Source organism: Falco biarmicus, chromosome 4 (assembly GCF_023638135.1).
Source record: "Falco biarmicus isolate bFalBia1 chromosome 4, bFalBia1.pri, whole genome shotgun sequence".
Classification (NCBI taxonomy): Eukaryota; Metazoa; Chordata; class Aves; order Falconiformes; family Falconidae; genus Falco; species Falco biarmicus.
The window spans coordinates 98,982,548-98,999,087 of NC_079291.1; the positions used below are offsets into that span (position 1 = coordinate 98,982,548).

The 16,540-nt window shown below is 40.0% G+C and overlaps 1 protein-coding gene across 8 annotated transcripts in view; it reads right to left on the minus strand.

The window, feature by feature from the left end:
• PXK (PX domain containing serine/threonine kinase like) overlaps positions 1 to 16,540 on the minus strand; it is a 36,945-nt gene that overhangs the window by 3,025 nt on the left and 17,380 nt on the right. The window contains exons 5-19 of one of the 8 annotated variants that reach the window (XM_056335191.1): positions 15,746 to 15,823; positions 15,491 to 15,564; positions 14,496 to 14,570; positions 13,147 to 13,251; positions 12,883 to 12,984; positions 12,081 to 12,242; positions 10,629 to 10,746; positions 10,104 to 10,182; positions 7,859 to 7,907; positions 7,026 to 7,103; positions 6,510 to 6,596; positions 5,844 to 5,913; positions 4,791 to 4,853; positions 1,466 to 1,500; positions 1,125 to 1,194 (exon numbers count right to left, since the gene is read on the minus strand). In XM_056335191.1, the coding sequence (XP_056191166.1) occupies positions 1,484 to 1,500; positions 4,791 to 4,853; positions 5,844 to 5,913; positions 6,510 to 6,596; positions 7,026 to 7,103; positions 7,859 to 7,907; positions 10,104 to 10,182; positions 10,629 to 10,746; positions 12,081 to 12,242; positions 12,883 to 12,984; positions 13,147 to 13,251; positions 14,496 to 14,570; positions 15,491 to 15,564; positions 15,746 to 15,823 (1,157 nt within the window). In that variant the 3' untranslated portion in view covers positions 1,125 to 1,194; positions 1,466 to 1,483. The other 7 variants (XM_056335188.1, XM_056335189.1, XM_056335192.1 and 4 more) reach the window with 7 other exon arrangements.

A 16,540-nucleotide genomic window follows, 5' to 3' on the forward strand; every position in this document is an offset into this window, starting at 1 on the left:
TCTTAGAAATACTGGAAAACCATCCCCTAGGTTAGCGTCCTGTTTCTCATGTGTGTATAGACTGTCAGCAAAGCACAGCAAAGCAGAACTTGACACTTTACCAAAGGAAGAACAAGACCAAGAACAGTTGAAGTAACCATTTTTGTGGTTAAAGTGGTCAGAGCAGAACACTGTAGGAGTGGCGTACCAACGCTATCACCAAACTGATCAGATGAACTGCTGTAAAAGAGCCAAGACAAGCTAAGCCCTAAATTAAATGGCCTGAAAGAGATGCAAGAACGGCAGAGAACAAAAGATTTTTGACTGAAACTGCAAAGTGAGGTTGAAGTGGCTATGCAAGCAGTTGTACAAGATGTGACAGGGAATGACCATGAAAACAGCAGCCAGGATTCGGTATGGAACACAAATACAACAGTAGCACATGCAGTGAAAGAAGGTATGCATTTGATAGAAAGGGGTGCAAAAAAGCCACAAAGTGCTTGGATCACAAAGTATTATTAAGCCAAGATTCCACATTATCTTCAAATTTTGGTCATGTTATTTTACAACTGGTATAGAAAAGACAGGGAAGTAGGGGGAGAGGCCACCTTCCTTCCTGGAAAATTGTTAAATTCCTCAAGACTCACTATTCCTGAAACTGAACGGATGACAACATCATACAGTTAAACTCTTGGGAGGCTGATTACAGACAATACTCTTACACCTCAGCTCTGCCTTAAAACACAAATACACACAGGTTTGAGCATGGTACCTGACTAGCTATGAGCATTACATATTGAACCTCTTAATTCAGAGCATGATTATGAAAATATTCAGATACATTCATTCCAGTTAGCTGACCAAAACCATGCTGTCCTCTTCCTGACACAAGTGGTGCAAAGGAAATCTTAGTTCACACTTGTGTACTTATATGCAGTTACATCTAGAGATTAAATTGTTCTGCCCAACAATGAAATATTTTCCTTTATTTACTAGAAAAAAAACACATTTGAGACAAGTGCTCACTTATCACTAGACCTTTCCAATACATATTTTGGAAGAAGTTGCCTGTAAACACACATTTTACTCATTCATGCAGTTGTAAGAATAAAACACTCAAACAAGAACTTACCAAGGGTTTTTTACAGGGACATTTTTGTTAAAAGAGTGTGTTAAAAGGAATAGGAAGTAAATCAGATGCTGTAAACTTGATGCCTGAATTGAAACAAAAACTTAATTATGAATTTAAAGTGACAGTAATTGAGCAAACAGCATTAAAAACTTGGCTAAGAATGGGATGCAAACAAAGAAAATCATTTTAGTTATAGAGTTTTTAAAGATGCTGTATTTCATTAAAATAATCCATAAGAACGTTCAGATCTTTTTCTTCTATTCCCTCCCAATACTAAGCAAGTTCAAGATTTGCATTCAACTTTCCCATACAGAAACAGAGCATCTTTAAAGAGATAAATCAGCATTAGCTTACTTTTCCGAAAATTCACGTTCAAAATGATGCATGCTCTATTGAAGACAGCAGAGAAAGAGAGAGGACACAAGTTAATCATCTGGTTCTCGTGTCAAGGTAAGAAAAACACATACTGTTAGCTGGAAAGTTAGTACAAAAATCAATACATTCTTATTCACTGACAAATATGATAGCAGACTGACTATTTCTATTACGCATACAATACTTTGTCCGATTCTGAATAACGAACCACAATTTTCCATGCTATAAGCATGTATCACACTTGAACAAATACTACACACATGCTTTCAGTTGCACATGCCATAATTCAAGCTTTACAGGATTCAAGTGGATTTAGAGAGCTTTAGCAAGAAATCTGCAGGAAGATTAGCCACAGAAGATGAAATCCATTCAGTTCAAGGAACATTTCCTGTCGTATTAACACCTGTATTTACACTTATGCAGCATAGGTCAGAGACACTCAAGAAGAGCAGTTACTAAAGCATTCAAATTGTCTTACAGAAAGATGAAGGGCAGAAATGTGCACCATATGGGTGTCTATGAAACATGTGTCACACTGAAGGATTCAGAACAACTGGCACAGGAAAAGATAGCTCAAGTTTAGTACAACTCTTTCACTTTATTCCTGCAGGGAAACCCAGGGAAGCAAAAACGGCACCCTCCAAACCTTCCTCTATTGTAAGAGCTCACTGGTATTTTATGGGCTTACTGAATTTAGGGAAGATGCAGTGAAGTTTTAAATAACTCATACCACAGTGTTCTGCATCCCTTCTGATGCCACAAGGAAAAATAACAGATTTTCAAGGAAGCAAGGAATTGTGCAAGTGGGGTAAAAAGAATCAGACATTTAAGGGAGAATGTCAGAAACAGGGACAGTTACATCAGAATCACTTGCCGTGATCTAAACAACATATTTCAAAGATGTTACTTAGCCAAGTATCTGCAACAAAACCAGCCCAAAATATTCTAGTCAATGAGAAAAGCCCATGAGAGCCTGTTTCCAGCAGACGCCTTTCCCCTCAGAGCAGGTCATGCATTCGACCCCACAGCTACAGCTGTCATCACAAAGCCAGCCTAAGCCAGCCATCATTTTATTTCTTAGTCTGTTCTGCATTGACTATACCAAGCACTCTCCTGCAAGCTAATTCTCGGAAGGTCTTTGCTCGGAGACAAAGCACCTCTCAACATGTGAGAGACCCCCTGAACGAGGTTCCTTCCCCAGGGCATGTCAGCCGGGAGCCCACTCCCCTTGTGTCAGCGTCTGGCTCTGCACGTACCCACACACTACATTGGTTTGGCTGGTTACAGGCCAGGACAAGAGCTTCTGTTGGGAATGCTTTTCCATGTCAGCCTTCATTTTGCCATGGCATCACATCAGCAAGATGCTTTGAGATGCCATGACTCTAACACAACCACAACCAAACCAGAAAGACAGACTGAAAGCCTCACTCCCCTTTTGAGTCATCTCACCACACTGGTACCCACAAGCAATTTGGGTTTAGAGGTAAATATCCTTAGTAAGTTCAAGGAAACTGGAGGAGAGAGATACAAGCATTACTAGACACAAAGAAAGTCCTACCGTGGGGCCAGCGACTTTCATCGAGTCATTAATAGCATACTTGCTTAGAAGAGCTAGATGTACAGCATTGCTGGTGAAAAAAATGAGGCACACTAGCTTTCTCTTAGAACTCTTACCTGAAGTTTCTTCTAGGAATATGACTCACAAAAGCATTCCTGAAATGGTGACATTTGCCTTTACACCCCAAAAAGATCAAAGCCATCAGCATACTAAAGCATTTTCCGATTTGAATGCAAGTAGGGCCCTGCTCACCACAAGCCACCAAGAGCACAGTGGCAGCAAGATGACTGACACGCAGGGTCAATGCAATTTGAACAACAGAGCTGAGTTTTGAGTCCAAACTTGAACTATTTTTAGCTAGTCATTTGAGCCACATCCACATACAAACCTGCATCACACGCTCAAAACTTGAAAAAGTTTTCAACCAAGTTCCAACAGGTTCAAGTTAAAACATAAGTAAAAGGTAGTTTTATTGCAGGAGAAAAAAAGTTTTCTAAACATGGGTCCATTCAGTGGGCATAAGGTTTTCTTCTGCATTTTCAGCTACTTCCTTATTACAGCACACAGAACTTGAAATAAACCCTCCAGCTAAGAGTCAGTACATCCAGAGAACAGCACTGTTATTGTGCAACACGATAACAGTAACCATCTTGTTTAGACTAACTGGGAGAAGTTAGTTCATAAAATAAGGCTTCAGCATACCCTGAACTTGAAGGAGAACTGACCGATTTGAATTTCAGCATGACTGATGTGAATTACATCACACAGTGCGCAGCGTCCTTGGAAAGACCATCCACAGCAAACACAAATTTGATTGCATTGCTTTAGTTAACGAGTTGAGCTGTGCAGAAAGTTCCTGGGAGTAGAAATCATGTGGCATGAGTCATTGTAACAAATGGCAATGCTATAGACTGCTTCCCTTCTAGAACTGTATTCCACTAACACCTTTTGCTGTTAATGTTTGCCAGCGCGCCCCTTCCAGCCTTTCAGACTGAAGCACATCCACTATTGCTCAATATTCAGACTTGTCATCAAACTTTCATAAGCATTTCTATTGCCCACTCAAGCAGATTCTTCACCACTTCCTACCACCTGTCCTAAACATTAGCAAAACTGTTGGCACAGCTACCCAGCAAACTGGAAAACAGAACTAGCCAAAAATCATAAAGAAATTATTTTTAACCTAAATCAGTCTCTTGTTTCTACCAGTTCTATGGGTGTTATCAATGGGCTGCAGCAGAACTGGGGAGGATTTAGGCAGCCTAAGCCACTGAATTTGTTACACCCAAAATTCCCTAAAACTGCATCACAGCAGTACAGATGTACAGAGAGAATACACAGAGACAAGGGATCAACAAACAGTGTTTGGGAGTCAACAGACCATTCACATCAGAACAAATGGCCCAAAAGCGCCTGGAAAGTAGCAATGTCGGTAGGACTGGAGTAATAAAGACTATGAAGGAAGCACTTACACTCTACGGGTAAATCATTTCAGGTATATCTCACAAAAGGTTGTTAAATGAAAAAACAACAGTATTAAAAGGTTCTCTATTGCCCTCAAAAGAGAGCACATGCCCACACTCAGGCTGACATAAGATAAATTTCATCTCTGCATTCCATCCTCGGAAATCACCGTTCCTTAACCATCCTTGGGAATAACACCCACAGTTGAGGGGCAGGGGGGGGGAACAAAAAAAACCCAAAACCGAAGAAAAAGACAAACACTGTAACAACTCTTGAACTTACCTGCCGTAGAGGGCGGAGTGGGGGATGACGGAGATGTTAATGGGGAACTCGCCCCAGAGCCTGCTAAATAAAACAACAGTCTAGTAACTAAAGCTGCAACATTAGAATTCAAGACGGTCAGACAAGGCAGATTGTTGGAAACAGGCCAACTTTATTGACTGAAGATCCAATCCTGCTTCCACTGAAATCTTGTGAAAGATTCTCATTCATAGGAACGGTGTTGCTCAGACCCGATCTGAACAGAGGCTTTACAGTACACAGTACCAGAGGAGGTCCAAACACGTGAGAAGCATACTCAACAGTACTCCTCAATGGGAAACACTTCTGTTCTCTTGCTTAGGCTGCTGGAATTCAGCGTCCAAATTCTGTTCTCCTTAAGAGCTGTGCCACTGCATGCATGGCACCCCATTTCTCCTTCTAAGAGATGATTTTCAGTCAGTTGCTGTACTCCACAAGTTACTCTCACATCTGACTATTCCAGAACAGGCTGTGTTTGGACACATTTTAGCCAAGCAAGTCAACTCTGTTGAACTGTTTGGTAGTAGAAACCATTCCTTTTAACTAAATGACGACTTGTCAAAGGCTCTGTTGTTTTAGAATTTGGCACTGAAGCAGCAATTAAAACAGATAATTTTCTCATTCATCTTAACACCTTACTACATAACACAGATCACCACAGAGTTTCTCCTTGGAGGCTGCATTATGAGATGGCCCAAATAATGGATGTTATTATTATTATTATTATTATTACACTCAAATATCAAAACAGAATGAAGAGACTGATTTTTTGGGTTTTTTTGAGGAATGGGGCACAGAAGAGAGGACACATTGCTTTAAATTAGGCAGCTGAAAATCTAACACTGACAGTATTTTTAATCCCTCCATTTATCTATTATTAAATACCCAAATACTACCGAAGTGGTATCAGGCTTTGGTAGTCCAATATTGACGTGTAAACAGATGGTGACCCTAGATCTTTTAAGCCAGAAAATGAAAGCAACAAAAAAACATTGACATAGCTGTGTAGAAGCAAGCTCTTCTCTCTGTAGTTACCTGAGTTATTTGAGTTGCTGTATTTTGCTGAGTGTTCTTCCCCACTTTCACAGGCAGAGCGTTTTGACTTCTATTTTAAAGAAGAAACAGAAGATGGGAATGAATAATCACTTTCCACAGTAAGGACTCAACTGACACACAGATTTGTAACAGCCATCCACTGTATCACACACTGTATCAATGCCCAGCAGCCTCCTCCCCACATCCAACACGTGCTGCCGTGATGACAACAGCAGCAAGGCTGCTCTGCGCTCAGATATCTCCAGGCAAACAACCACAGCAACTCCAGTACACTCTGGCCACAAAGGAGAGGTAGAAAACTGACCCACCAAAAAGAAACACAGGCAGCATGTTGCAGGAGCAGACTGAAAAAGGCTCCAATACCCTCACAGAGCAGTAAGAAGCAGCACAGGTTATCATCTGTGTATGATGTTAACTAAGACTGTTCACACAGCCACGTCAGACCGGTTAAACCAATATGCAAGTCAGCCGCGGTCTTAAAATTCTTAGGAAATCTATTGGTTAGCTACAGAAGTGAAAACAATCAGGAAGCAGGACAGAAAAACACAGGGCAGAATAGAGCAGCGTACCTGCGGCTGTGCATGCCAAACGTTAAACAAAGACACATCTTTTTCTGTGTAAGAAACCTACTTAAAGACTGCTTACTTTTCGTGCTAAGATCTTCCTTTTCTTTTTTTCTTCTTCAGAGCCATGATGAGATTGAGCTCTTGTCAGCCTTCTGTGCTGGTGAATCTTCAAGATGAAGAAAAACAGAAAAAGACCCTGTTAAGATCTTAAATGTTCTCACCCAAGGCATATGTTTGGGGTACAAGAAAATACACTGAGTCACTTTGCATGTTTAGTTTTCTCCTTTCATTTTCCATTTTTATCTTTAAATAAAATGCTGGTAGAGGATGGAGCCTCATCCTGCAGTTAAAATGATCCTTTACTTTAACTTAGGAGCCACTGCCTGTGAAGCTGCATCACTTAGAACAGTGAAATGCCATAAAATCAACAGCTGTTCTACAGCTCCATACTGCATTTTTGGGAAAGAAAAATCTGTTGATGAAAGCCTTTACTACTCAGAATCACTTTTGAGTAAAAACTCTCTTTCCCCATCTAAAAGTGGTAAGAGGAAATGGAATGTCTGTAGAAAATACAGTAAAGAAATGCAGACGTTACCAATTTCTGTTCTTCTGTTAATCGTTTTTCTGTGCATTCCTTGGAGGTTTTCAATGCCTCTTTTAGCTTAGTAGGAATCTAACACACGATGGGGAGGAAAAAAAAAAATCATAGCACCAAATGTGACAAAAGAAAACACAACTTCACCACTTAAAACTCACCATTCATCTGGTCATGTTGCTTACCTAAAGACACTATTCCCCTAGTGAAGGGGAAAAGATGACTCTAGATGGATGTTTTCCATGCAAAACCTAGCTACAGATCTAGCAGCACAGACAAAGGAACACTAAATAATGGAAGGGACCCTCTAATGGCAGGGACAGTGAACTATTTTCATGCTCCAGTCACATCCCCAAACTGCCATGAGGCTGACAACGCAAGACACATGGCAGCGTGCCCTCCAGAAGAAGTGCTCTGGGGCAGCTCCCCAGTGGGAGCAGAGGTGGCTCCCCACGTCCTGGGGACTGGGGACACTGGCAACAGTGTGCTTATGGTCTCACATAGCAAAATCAGTTTTCACAGGTTTTAGCAATTTGTTTCATCTCACTGAAAGGGACCCGTGTTACTTAGTGACCTCTGCTCAGATAAAGCGCCATCATTAGTCACACAAATGAGCTCCAGGACAGGAACTGCACTTGAACACTCACAGGTCACACAGTGCCTCCCTTCTAAGGGGTGATATAATGTTCTTGGGTACAGTTCAGCAAAGGAACCCAAATACTGATGGCAATCACCATAAAGCCAAATCTCCTCTACGCTACCTGTTAATTAACGTGTAGCTACCCGCAGCCTGGCACTTCCACAAACATCAACAAATCAATGTTCAACTCTACCTTAAACTGTGGTTTCTCGGAGTTTGTTAGCAGGACATCACTGAATAATCTGTGAATGGATAAAAAAAAATACAGGAAAAAAAAAAAAAGAACATTATTCCCAAGATACAAGCAGAACCACAGCTAGAATACCACTGGTACCGTTCGCTTAACTCCCTCTTTCTCCTTTTCCACCTCTGTCCTCATCCCTAGGCCACTGTTTGGGTTTTTTCCCCACAGGTTTTTATGTACTGCTTTTGATTTTCCAAGCACTGCTGTAAAATTACCAGCATTCAACCCTCAGAATGTAGCCACTACTGATGGCAGAGTAAGCAAGACTGCATGAAATATTTTGGAAGTTGATAGAACAGGTACAATTATCAAAGGCAGAGAAGGGTACCCCTGAAAAGAACACCTTTTCCTTAAAAGTATATGGATTTTTTAATGACAAAAGATTACCAGGGACTTTATTTTAAATCTCACCTAAATAAAATCATTGCTTTTTTAAAGAAAATTCTCTTAGCACAACTATTGTTTTAGCATTAACAAGAGCCATGTGAAAGATCAGTGAGTGAACTTCACATCTGAAAATATCTGCATTTTTTTTCTGTGCTGTGGCAAAGGCAACTACAGCAAATAGCAACAGCATAAATGATTAATCCTTTTCCATCCAAAACAAAGACACTAGAGGGCAATGGTAGTCTGAAAATAAACTGGTTAGTCCATTTCAAGATACTTTGTTCTGGAGAACATACTAGAAAACTGTCCCAGAAAGACATCTGAAGCCTGGCTCCCAGATAAACAATTGCAGAGACCTTTTGTTGCGGTTCACTATGGAAAATTATCACAGGCCTATACTAGAGAAACAAGTTCAAGCCTAGAACCAAGTTTATAAGAATAGCATTCTGTGAAAAATTCAGGAATAAAGCTAATTTTAAAAGACTTTTTACAAAAACCCACAAAAGCTCACCCTTGTTTACAGGGCATTTTTCTGACCCTTTCTGACTACACGTCCTTCCAAAATTAAGCGAACTCATAGTTTAGATGGTTACAATAAATAATAAAGCCTAATAAATATTTAAATTACATTAACTGCTTTAAATTACATTAACTGCATTGCACACCTACATAGAACACTTCTGTGAAGAGTACTGGTGTAAAGGGAATGTAGTATAATATCCTACTTATCAGATACAGCTGGGTATAAAAGATGTTGAACAAACAACCTTAAGACCTGTATATTCCTGTATTCACAGTTTTCTTACAATATTTCTCCCCTGCTTACATTCTTCTCTCTACCTCCCACCTCTTTAAAAGCAGAGGAAGGGAAGAGTAGAAGGAGCTGAAGGCTGAGACAAGCCTGCAGTGACTCTTCCCAGCCAGGAAATATGAATCTCGTAGCATGCTCTAAATGTACTGCAATCTGTATACTGTGAGATCAGCCCCAGATTTAGGTATGGGCAATCTGTCATCTCTAAGGTTGTGACTCTGGCACCTCGTATTCAGAAAAAATAAAAGAACCCATCACCAGGAACTGTGGTTCTACACTCGGCATGCTGGTGACGTGTCGCAGCACAGTGACAGCAGATGCGTCCTAACTGCAGGCAGGGCAGCACTGCAGACAGGTATGATCTCCAGCTGAGTCCTGCACTGACATTGCTCCCTTTCTGCATCCTAGTCTTGCCCCATACCTGTCCTCAGTACTTCACTGCATCACTGGGAGGACAGCCTGTAAGGGAGTTTATTCTGTCTATGCTTCAGAGAATCCCTAAGCCAGCACTTGCAAGAAACCAGAGAGAACTTCCACACAGCATTTCATACCAGACAGTCTAAACGTCACTGCTGAGCAAAGCAAGAGATTTATTTTGCTAGTCATAAGTAAACTGGTAGCAAAATCTACTGAAGTACATCCAAAGGGGACATATAAAAAGACTCCTTATTCCAAATGCTTTAAAACAATCTCAGCCATGCTTGCACCACTTTAATAGCTGGCTCCATTTAAACCATAGCACCACGCTAAATAAAGTGCGTTCGTAACAGCTCCAACACACCAAGAGACAAAGAAATATTACATGAGTATCTATCATATTCACAAGGAATGGGTTCTGTAAGACCTACCAATTTTAAAGCTTCATTTGGGATACACTATACATCCCTCAGAATGGGGAGCAAATCTATCTAAAAAGGAACAAGAGCAAAAAGGTTCTTCCTCCTAATATAATGAAAAACATTGCTTTGAGTATAAACCAAGAGAAACAAGACTTACGGCATCTGTAAGAGCCGTGAAACAGTTGGCATGCCATTCTTCATAGCTTCACAGGTCAGAATGGATTCCAACACAGACACTACCAAAGAAAGAATAAGAACGAACACATTTTTGCACAGCAGTATAGCAAATGATTTAGAACGAACGTCTGGCACTGCTGTGTGGTGTTTCCCTAAGTACTGCATCAACTAAGCAGTGATGAAGCTCTGTGTCATGTGGTTTTTATTATATTGTTACTATTAGACAAACTTCTCAGGAATGTTAGACATGAGGTGAGGGAATCCAGGCATCTAATTATTTACTACACACTGCATTATCACTCAGTTAAAAAAAAAAAAAAGTTTTATTTATATGCTACATATATTTCAGGAAGAACACGTTTTCTATTTTTGCAAATGACTAACTAATTCTCTGCAGTCACAGGCTGCAAAGATGTTAGGCTGCTATTTCACAGCACTTCAGCCTAGGTAAAAAGTAAGAGTACCCAGGAAGCTGAGACTGGCATTTTCTCGACTGCATACTAACCTACAAACACTGATGGTGCAGGAGGGAAGCTGTCTACTGGAACTGTATCGGGGGGTCTTCCATATGTCATTTCATACAGTAAGTGTCCAAAGCAATGTACATCAACACCTTCTAAAGTCTGTGGAAGAACAAAACAATAAAACCACAACTTGCTAGAACTAATGAGTTTTTCACAAGCGGTTTGAAAACATGTGATAACCCATTAAAGAAAAAGAATGGGTTTGCATTTGAAGACAGAAAAGAGGAATCATTAACACAGTTCTTAACCACTATGATTTCACCGTCTAACTTCAACCCAGATGAAACCTTCACATCTCAAGCTAAAGCAGCTACTGCTGTCTTTCTGTACGTGATGATAGAAACAGTATAGTCATGTTCTGTAAAAACATGTAAGGTAGTAAACTCTTTTCACACACAGCAGTTTAGAGTGTCATACATCAATATGAATCACAACCAAGTACATTTTCCTAGCTCAGTCAAACAGCAAAGAACGAGATTCATAATCTGCTGTCACTATACAGGGAGGCAGATAAAAAGACAGCAAAGAGTGCATACCAAACAAACCCAGGAGAGTCTCTTTCACTCCTCCTTAGATTTGTACGAGCTGTACATAGATGCTAAGCTTCCAGGCAGCATATTTCTGAGATTTTTAAATCATGTTTAAACAGAAATGGCTCCTCTTACTAGAAGAGGATTAGAGCTTTGATGACACTAACAGATCTGGTCTAGCCATGAACTTTTGATCGTTTCTTTGACAACACAGTAGAACTTGTTTAGCAAGGTCAGCAAGCAGCTGTCTCGTGACGCTGTACAGCATTTATTACAACAAGCACTTAAAGGCAGAGCAAGATGTTGGCTGTATTGCTGCAGCAGGGCAAATTTGTTTTCGTATTTTTGTAGGAAGATAGTATTTTGCTTTGCAAGCCTGCAGTTAAGAGACATCCTTCAAACAAATAAACCCCAGCTTGTAATAGCTAGATGTCTGGAAGCATCTAATCAATTTTCACAGTATCCACCAAAGACCAGGCTGATTACTACTCCCAGCTGAGACCAAATAGTAAGCTGTGCTCACTGTACAGACATACAAGTGAAAAAGTGTGATAGACAATATGCACATTCCTATGAAATACAAGACCGGGGTGGAAAGGGATCTTAAAACAACTGCAGTTTACCTCTATTTGTGCCAGCATTGCTGTCACGAAAACACTCACCTGCACTCTCCTTCTACCTGCTTACCTTTGGCCTCAGCCTCACTCCAGCATGCTGCAACAAAACTTCTGTGCAGCCAGATAGTGATTTGGAGGAAGCAGAAAAGGGATTTGATGGAGAAAAGCTCAGATTAAAGAAAGGGGGCTGAAAGAGGTTTTTTTCATTCTAGTCAGTTCTCCACAAAGAGAAGCTGAGGATAAAGGTATGCGTAAGAGTCAGCTGAATCAATTGCCTGAACCTTACATTAATTTTCCGAAACTGTGAAAAGTATGATCGATAAAATGATGGAAGTCCCAACAAGGAATTTTCTAGGTCCAGTAACTTGCAGGTGTCCCCATCCAACATCACATTGGCAGAGTGAAGATGGCCGTAAGGAAATCCTTTCTCGTGCAAGAATTTTAACACCTGAAAAAATTCAATACAGAAGCACTGTCACAAGATGCTCTGATGAACTCAAGATCTTAAATGCTCCAATACTAAAGCAGATACATAACAAATAACGCCCCTGTTTGGAATGCTTGCTCAACCTGATCTTCTATATACTTCATCTTTGGCTGACTATTCATTTCTATTTCACTGGCAACATTTCTCACAAATCAAGTATTTGATGCTGGTCCTCAAGGCAGGCTTACAGACACCTCCCAAAGAAATCTGGAAACTAAAATTCACAATTCTAGTGAACATTATAGTTTGATTAAAAATTATAAAACCCCACATTAATGACAAAGAATTTATGGCACATGTTCTGCCTGCAATGAATTACTTCCTTTCCTTTTTCCACAGGGTAAAAACTACATTATCACCTCTCCCACTTAAGCTCCACACATACCAACTGCCTTTTTTTTTTTTTGTCAGAAATGGCCTCACACACACTTATCTAAATTCAGCTCCCAGCAGTTAATCTCAATTTACATTTAGCTTTGAAGTTTGCTGCTGAAATAAAGCTTGTGTGCTCAAACTTTGTCTACCTTTTCTAGTTAAACCAGTCGGTCTCAATAAAAAAAAAATAATCAGAAAGATTGGTAAATAAAGCCAAAACACATACCTCTAGTATTTGCCTCCCATATGTTTTTATTTGCTGAAGTTCAAGACCTTGAATTTTTTTAGGATTGCAATACTTCTTCAGGAATGGGTCTTTTGGCTTTGCCTTTAAAAGAAACACACATATCAAGTATCATGCCCAGAAAAGCTAGTAATTGTCTTAGTTTGCTTAGCAATAGATGGTAAAGAGTTTTATAAAAGACATACTATGGTCATTCCAGCAAACATTCTACCGTTTGATTTGGGGGCAGAGGAGGGCAGACATTACCTTATAAATAAGGTCCTTTAGTGTCCCTTTTTCACTGAACGGTCTAATAACCAGCGCTGAAGATTCATTGGCAGTGGCAAAAGTGATTTTGTAAATATAGGGATGCTACCAAAAGAAGAAACTGTAGGTAAGTTTTAGATGACAGACTCTGTAATTCATTTTCGCTCAATTCACAAGTAGGAAAAGGTCTGAGTTGTGTATTTAAAGTAATAAATTGGATTCTGTCAGTGGCATTTGCTCAAGTTATTCAGTCTTAACCTGGAGTAAAAGCAAAGAAAGCTTCACAAAGACACTGTTCAATTTCCACATAAAAGAAAAAAAACAAAAAACCCCAACTTTTTTAACAAAACAGACTGAAAATGTAGACAAATGAAGAATCCAGCCCCATTAGCACTTACACATGAGCAGCTTTACTGCAGGTTTAAGTCATGCTAAGCTAATAAATCCATACACAGTTTTATTCGGCTATGACATAAGGAAATTCAGCATTAATAGCTGTCGTAACAGTTTTATGCCTTCAGAAATTATTGTAACAACTTCCTGCAACTTGGTGAAACCAAGTGAGACAGCACAGTTGGAAATAAGCACATGCAATACAAACACACAAATTTCTAATTAGGAAAAGGCCCCTCATTCATGTCTCATTTTAATCCATCAGTTTCAGTCTGGTTTGGGATTTGAGAAGCCTAGTTCCCAACCTCTTCTGTTGTGTGCACGTGCTGAGTTCCAGGACTGCACAGAGGTTTACCAATTTAAATACCATCCTTTTCAGCCAGTCTCTCACATGCTTAACATCCTGGAAGAGAAACTCCTCTTGGAGTCAAATGCCAGTTTTTCAGACAAGAGATGCCTACTGTATTTATAATGCGGCATTGCACAGAAGCCTAAATTGTACAACCTCCATATACCACTATTAAAATACTCCTGTCTTAAGTTCAAAGAACTAAAAAAATAAAAACACTCATGCCACTGCCTTATCTACTGCTGCCTGAGAATATCCCCAGCACACCAGTTTGCAATTACACCCAGAGAGCATTATCCTAACAGCCTACAAGTGTTGAGGAGCTGAAATAAAAGCTCATGATTTCACAGTACTGCACAAGAAGACAAAAAAATACAACTAACCGCAACTCTGCATCTCCTGTAATAATCCTGCAGGATTATTATTTGTGCTGAGAACACCTTACCTTATATTGTGTGGGAAATGTAATTAAAAGGTTCACACATCTTTAAATGAAAGTGACTCTAAAATTACAAACTATGTCTACTAGGCTATGTGTGCTTTTGCAAGATCAGTCCTTGACAAGCACTTTTGTGCTGGCACAATTTAGAAGTCAAGTAATACTCACAGAACAGGAAGAAAGAAGTTTCACAGCATACTGTAAGTCTTTGTCAGACAAGTATTTATCAGGGCCAAGATCAGCCTGGAAATAAATTGGGGAAAAAATGGCATCAGATGTTGCATTCCATAAAGAAAATGTGATCTATATTCTGCTCTCAGAAATTAAGACAGCTGCTTGAAGGTACATTTTGCAGAGCAAGCAAGGAGATTACACACGCAGAATGAAACTTGAGGAGGCTGAATACGGCCATGGTTTTAGGCCTGTGCAGATACAAAGCATCTGACCATACGTAAGTATTATTGCCTCCTTCCTCCCCCGTACCTGGCATGCACTACTACTGCTGAATGAACTCTGCCAACCCCAAACTGCGGGACTGTGTGCATTATGAGCTGATAAGGCTGAAACCCCCACCTTCTCCCTTTCCAGCAAAAAAACCTTCCCTCCCATTACAGAATTCAGTGATATCCGCTTACTCTCCAGTGAGGTACCACAACCAGCTATGCTTATACAATTTTTTTGTATTACAATTAAGAGGGCAGCACATTTCCACACCAGAGTGTAAGCCAGTGTTGAGTAACAACAAACTGTTTGGTGTCAATACATGTCTACCTTGAAGGAGCAATTCATGCCCCTCTCACCTATCAGTTTCTCAGTACCAGTACAGATCCAAGTAAGAAACCCCACCACTTTAAATAGAATCACCTTGTTATTTTCAGCAAGCAAATTTATACTACGGTCAACAGTTACATCTTTACAACTAAAGAAACCTGGGGTGCAGGGAACAAGTGACCAGGCACAGAAACCTGCAAACTGGATTTGCCACCAGAGGAAAGAAACACAAGTAGTTCCCACACCACACATCCACCTAAGGGCTTTCAAGGCTCTTCCAGCACCTGAGCTCTTAAGCCTATCTCTCTCTCACTCACGCATGGTAGTCCATATAAATGAAATAAGCCACGTTCATTAAGAAAGACTTGAATATGAAATGAAAGCATATATACCCAGCTTAACATTAGACGTTCCTTTGGTTGATTCTTAATCTTCATTAAGAAATATTTCTTACGTATCCGCCAACCTAAAAAAAAAACCAAACCAAAACAAAAAGAGTCAGCAGTAGCTTTAATTAAACACTACTAGATCACACAGCTTACAGGCAGGGCAAGTTCTGTAAGCAAAGATAGTATTGTAATCTTAGGACAACTCGTACAGTTGGAAAAAACATCAGGCAAGTTTTCATGCATACATATTCTTCTTACCTATATCTTTTAATGGTTCTACCACTTCCCACTTTGGCTCTGATCGGAAGAACATTGAAACATGCTGTAAGGCAATTTCTGGAAAGAAAAAGGAGAAGAAGAAACAAAAAAGATAAAAATGTTTTTAAAAGACTATATAACATAATTATCCATATATTAGGTAAGGCTCAATGCCAGAAGGAAGCCTGCAGGAATTCAGGCTGAAAGTCAGAAAAATCACTTTAAAAGGAAATCAGATAAAAACACAGTCAAAGGGCATTCGTATTTTTAACCTGATTACTCAAATCCAGAGAGAAAACAGAGAAAGCACTGCCTTTGGAAAACTTAGCTTACCAGTCTGCATTCTATCTGCACTAGATCTACATTTTCAAGTCTAAATCCAATGCTCACGGCTGAGATTTCCCATACTAGGTATACACTACATTAGATCACAAAATGTTTCTGCTCTGCCTGTAAAAGTACTAACTATTACATCTCTTTAATGTGCATCTACATTGCTATTACTACATAAAAACTACGTAAACGAAACAGTTCCGTTTCACTATGCGTTACTTTGCCCTTTTCTGCACAGGCAAAGCTATTTTGCTAGCTATCATGATCCTACACACATTTCAGAGAGGTGGTGGGAGGACACCCTTCTGGTTTCTGAATTCTCCCAGAGCTGGGAACACAACCGCTTTATTCATGAAGCGATTCGAGGGGAAATCTCTGTGAGGAGTGGTGACATCAAGGGGAGAAGAGGAATCACGCCAACAGGGAGTCCTCGGTAACGTGGCTTATCTTGGTATAGAAACA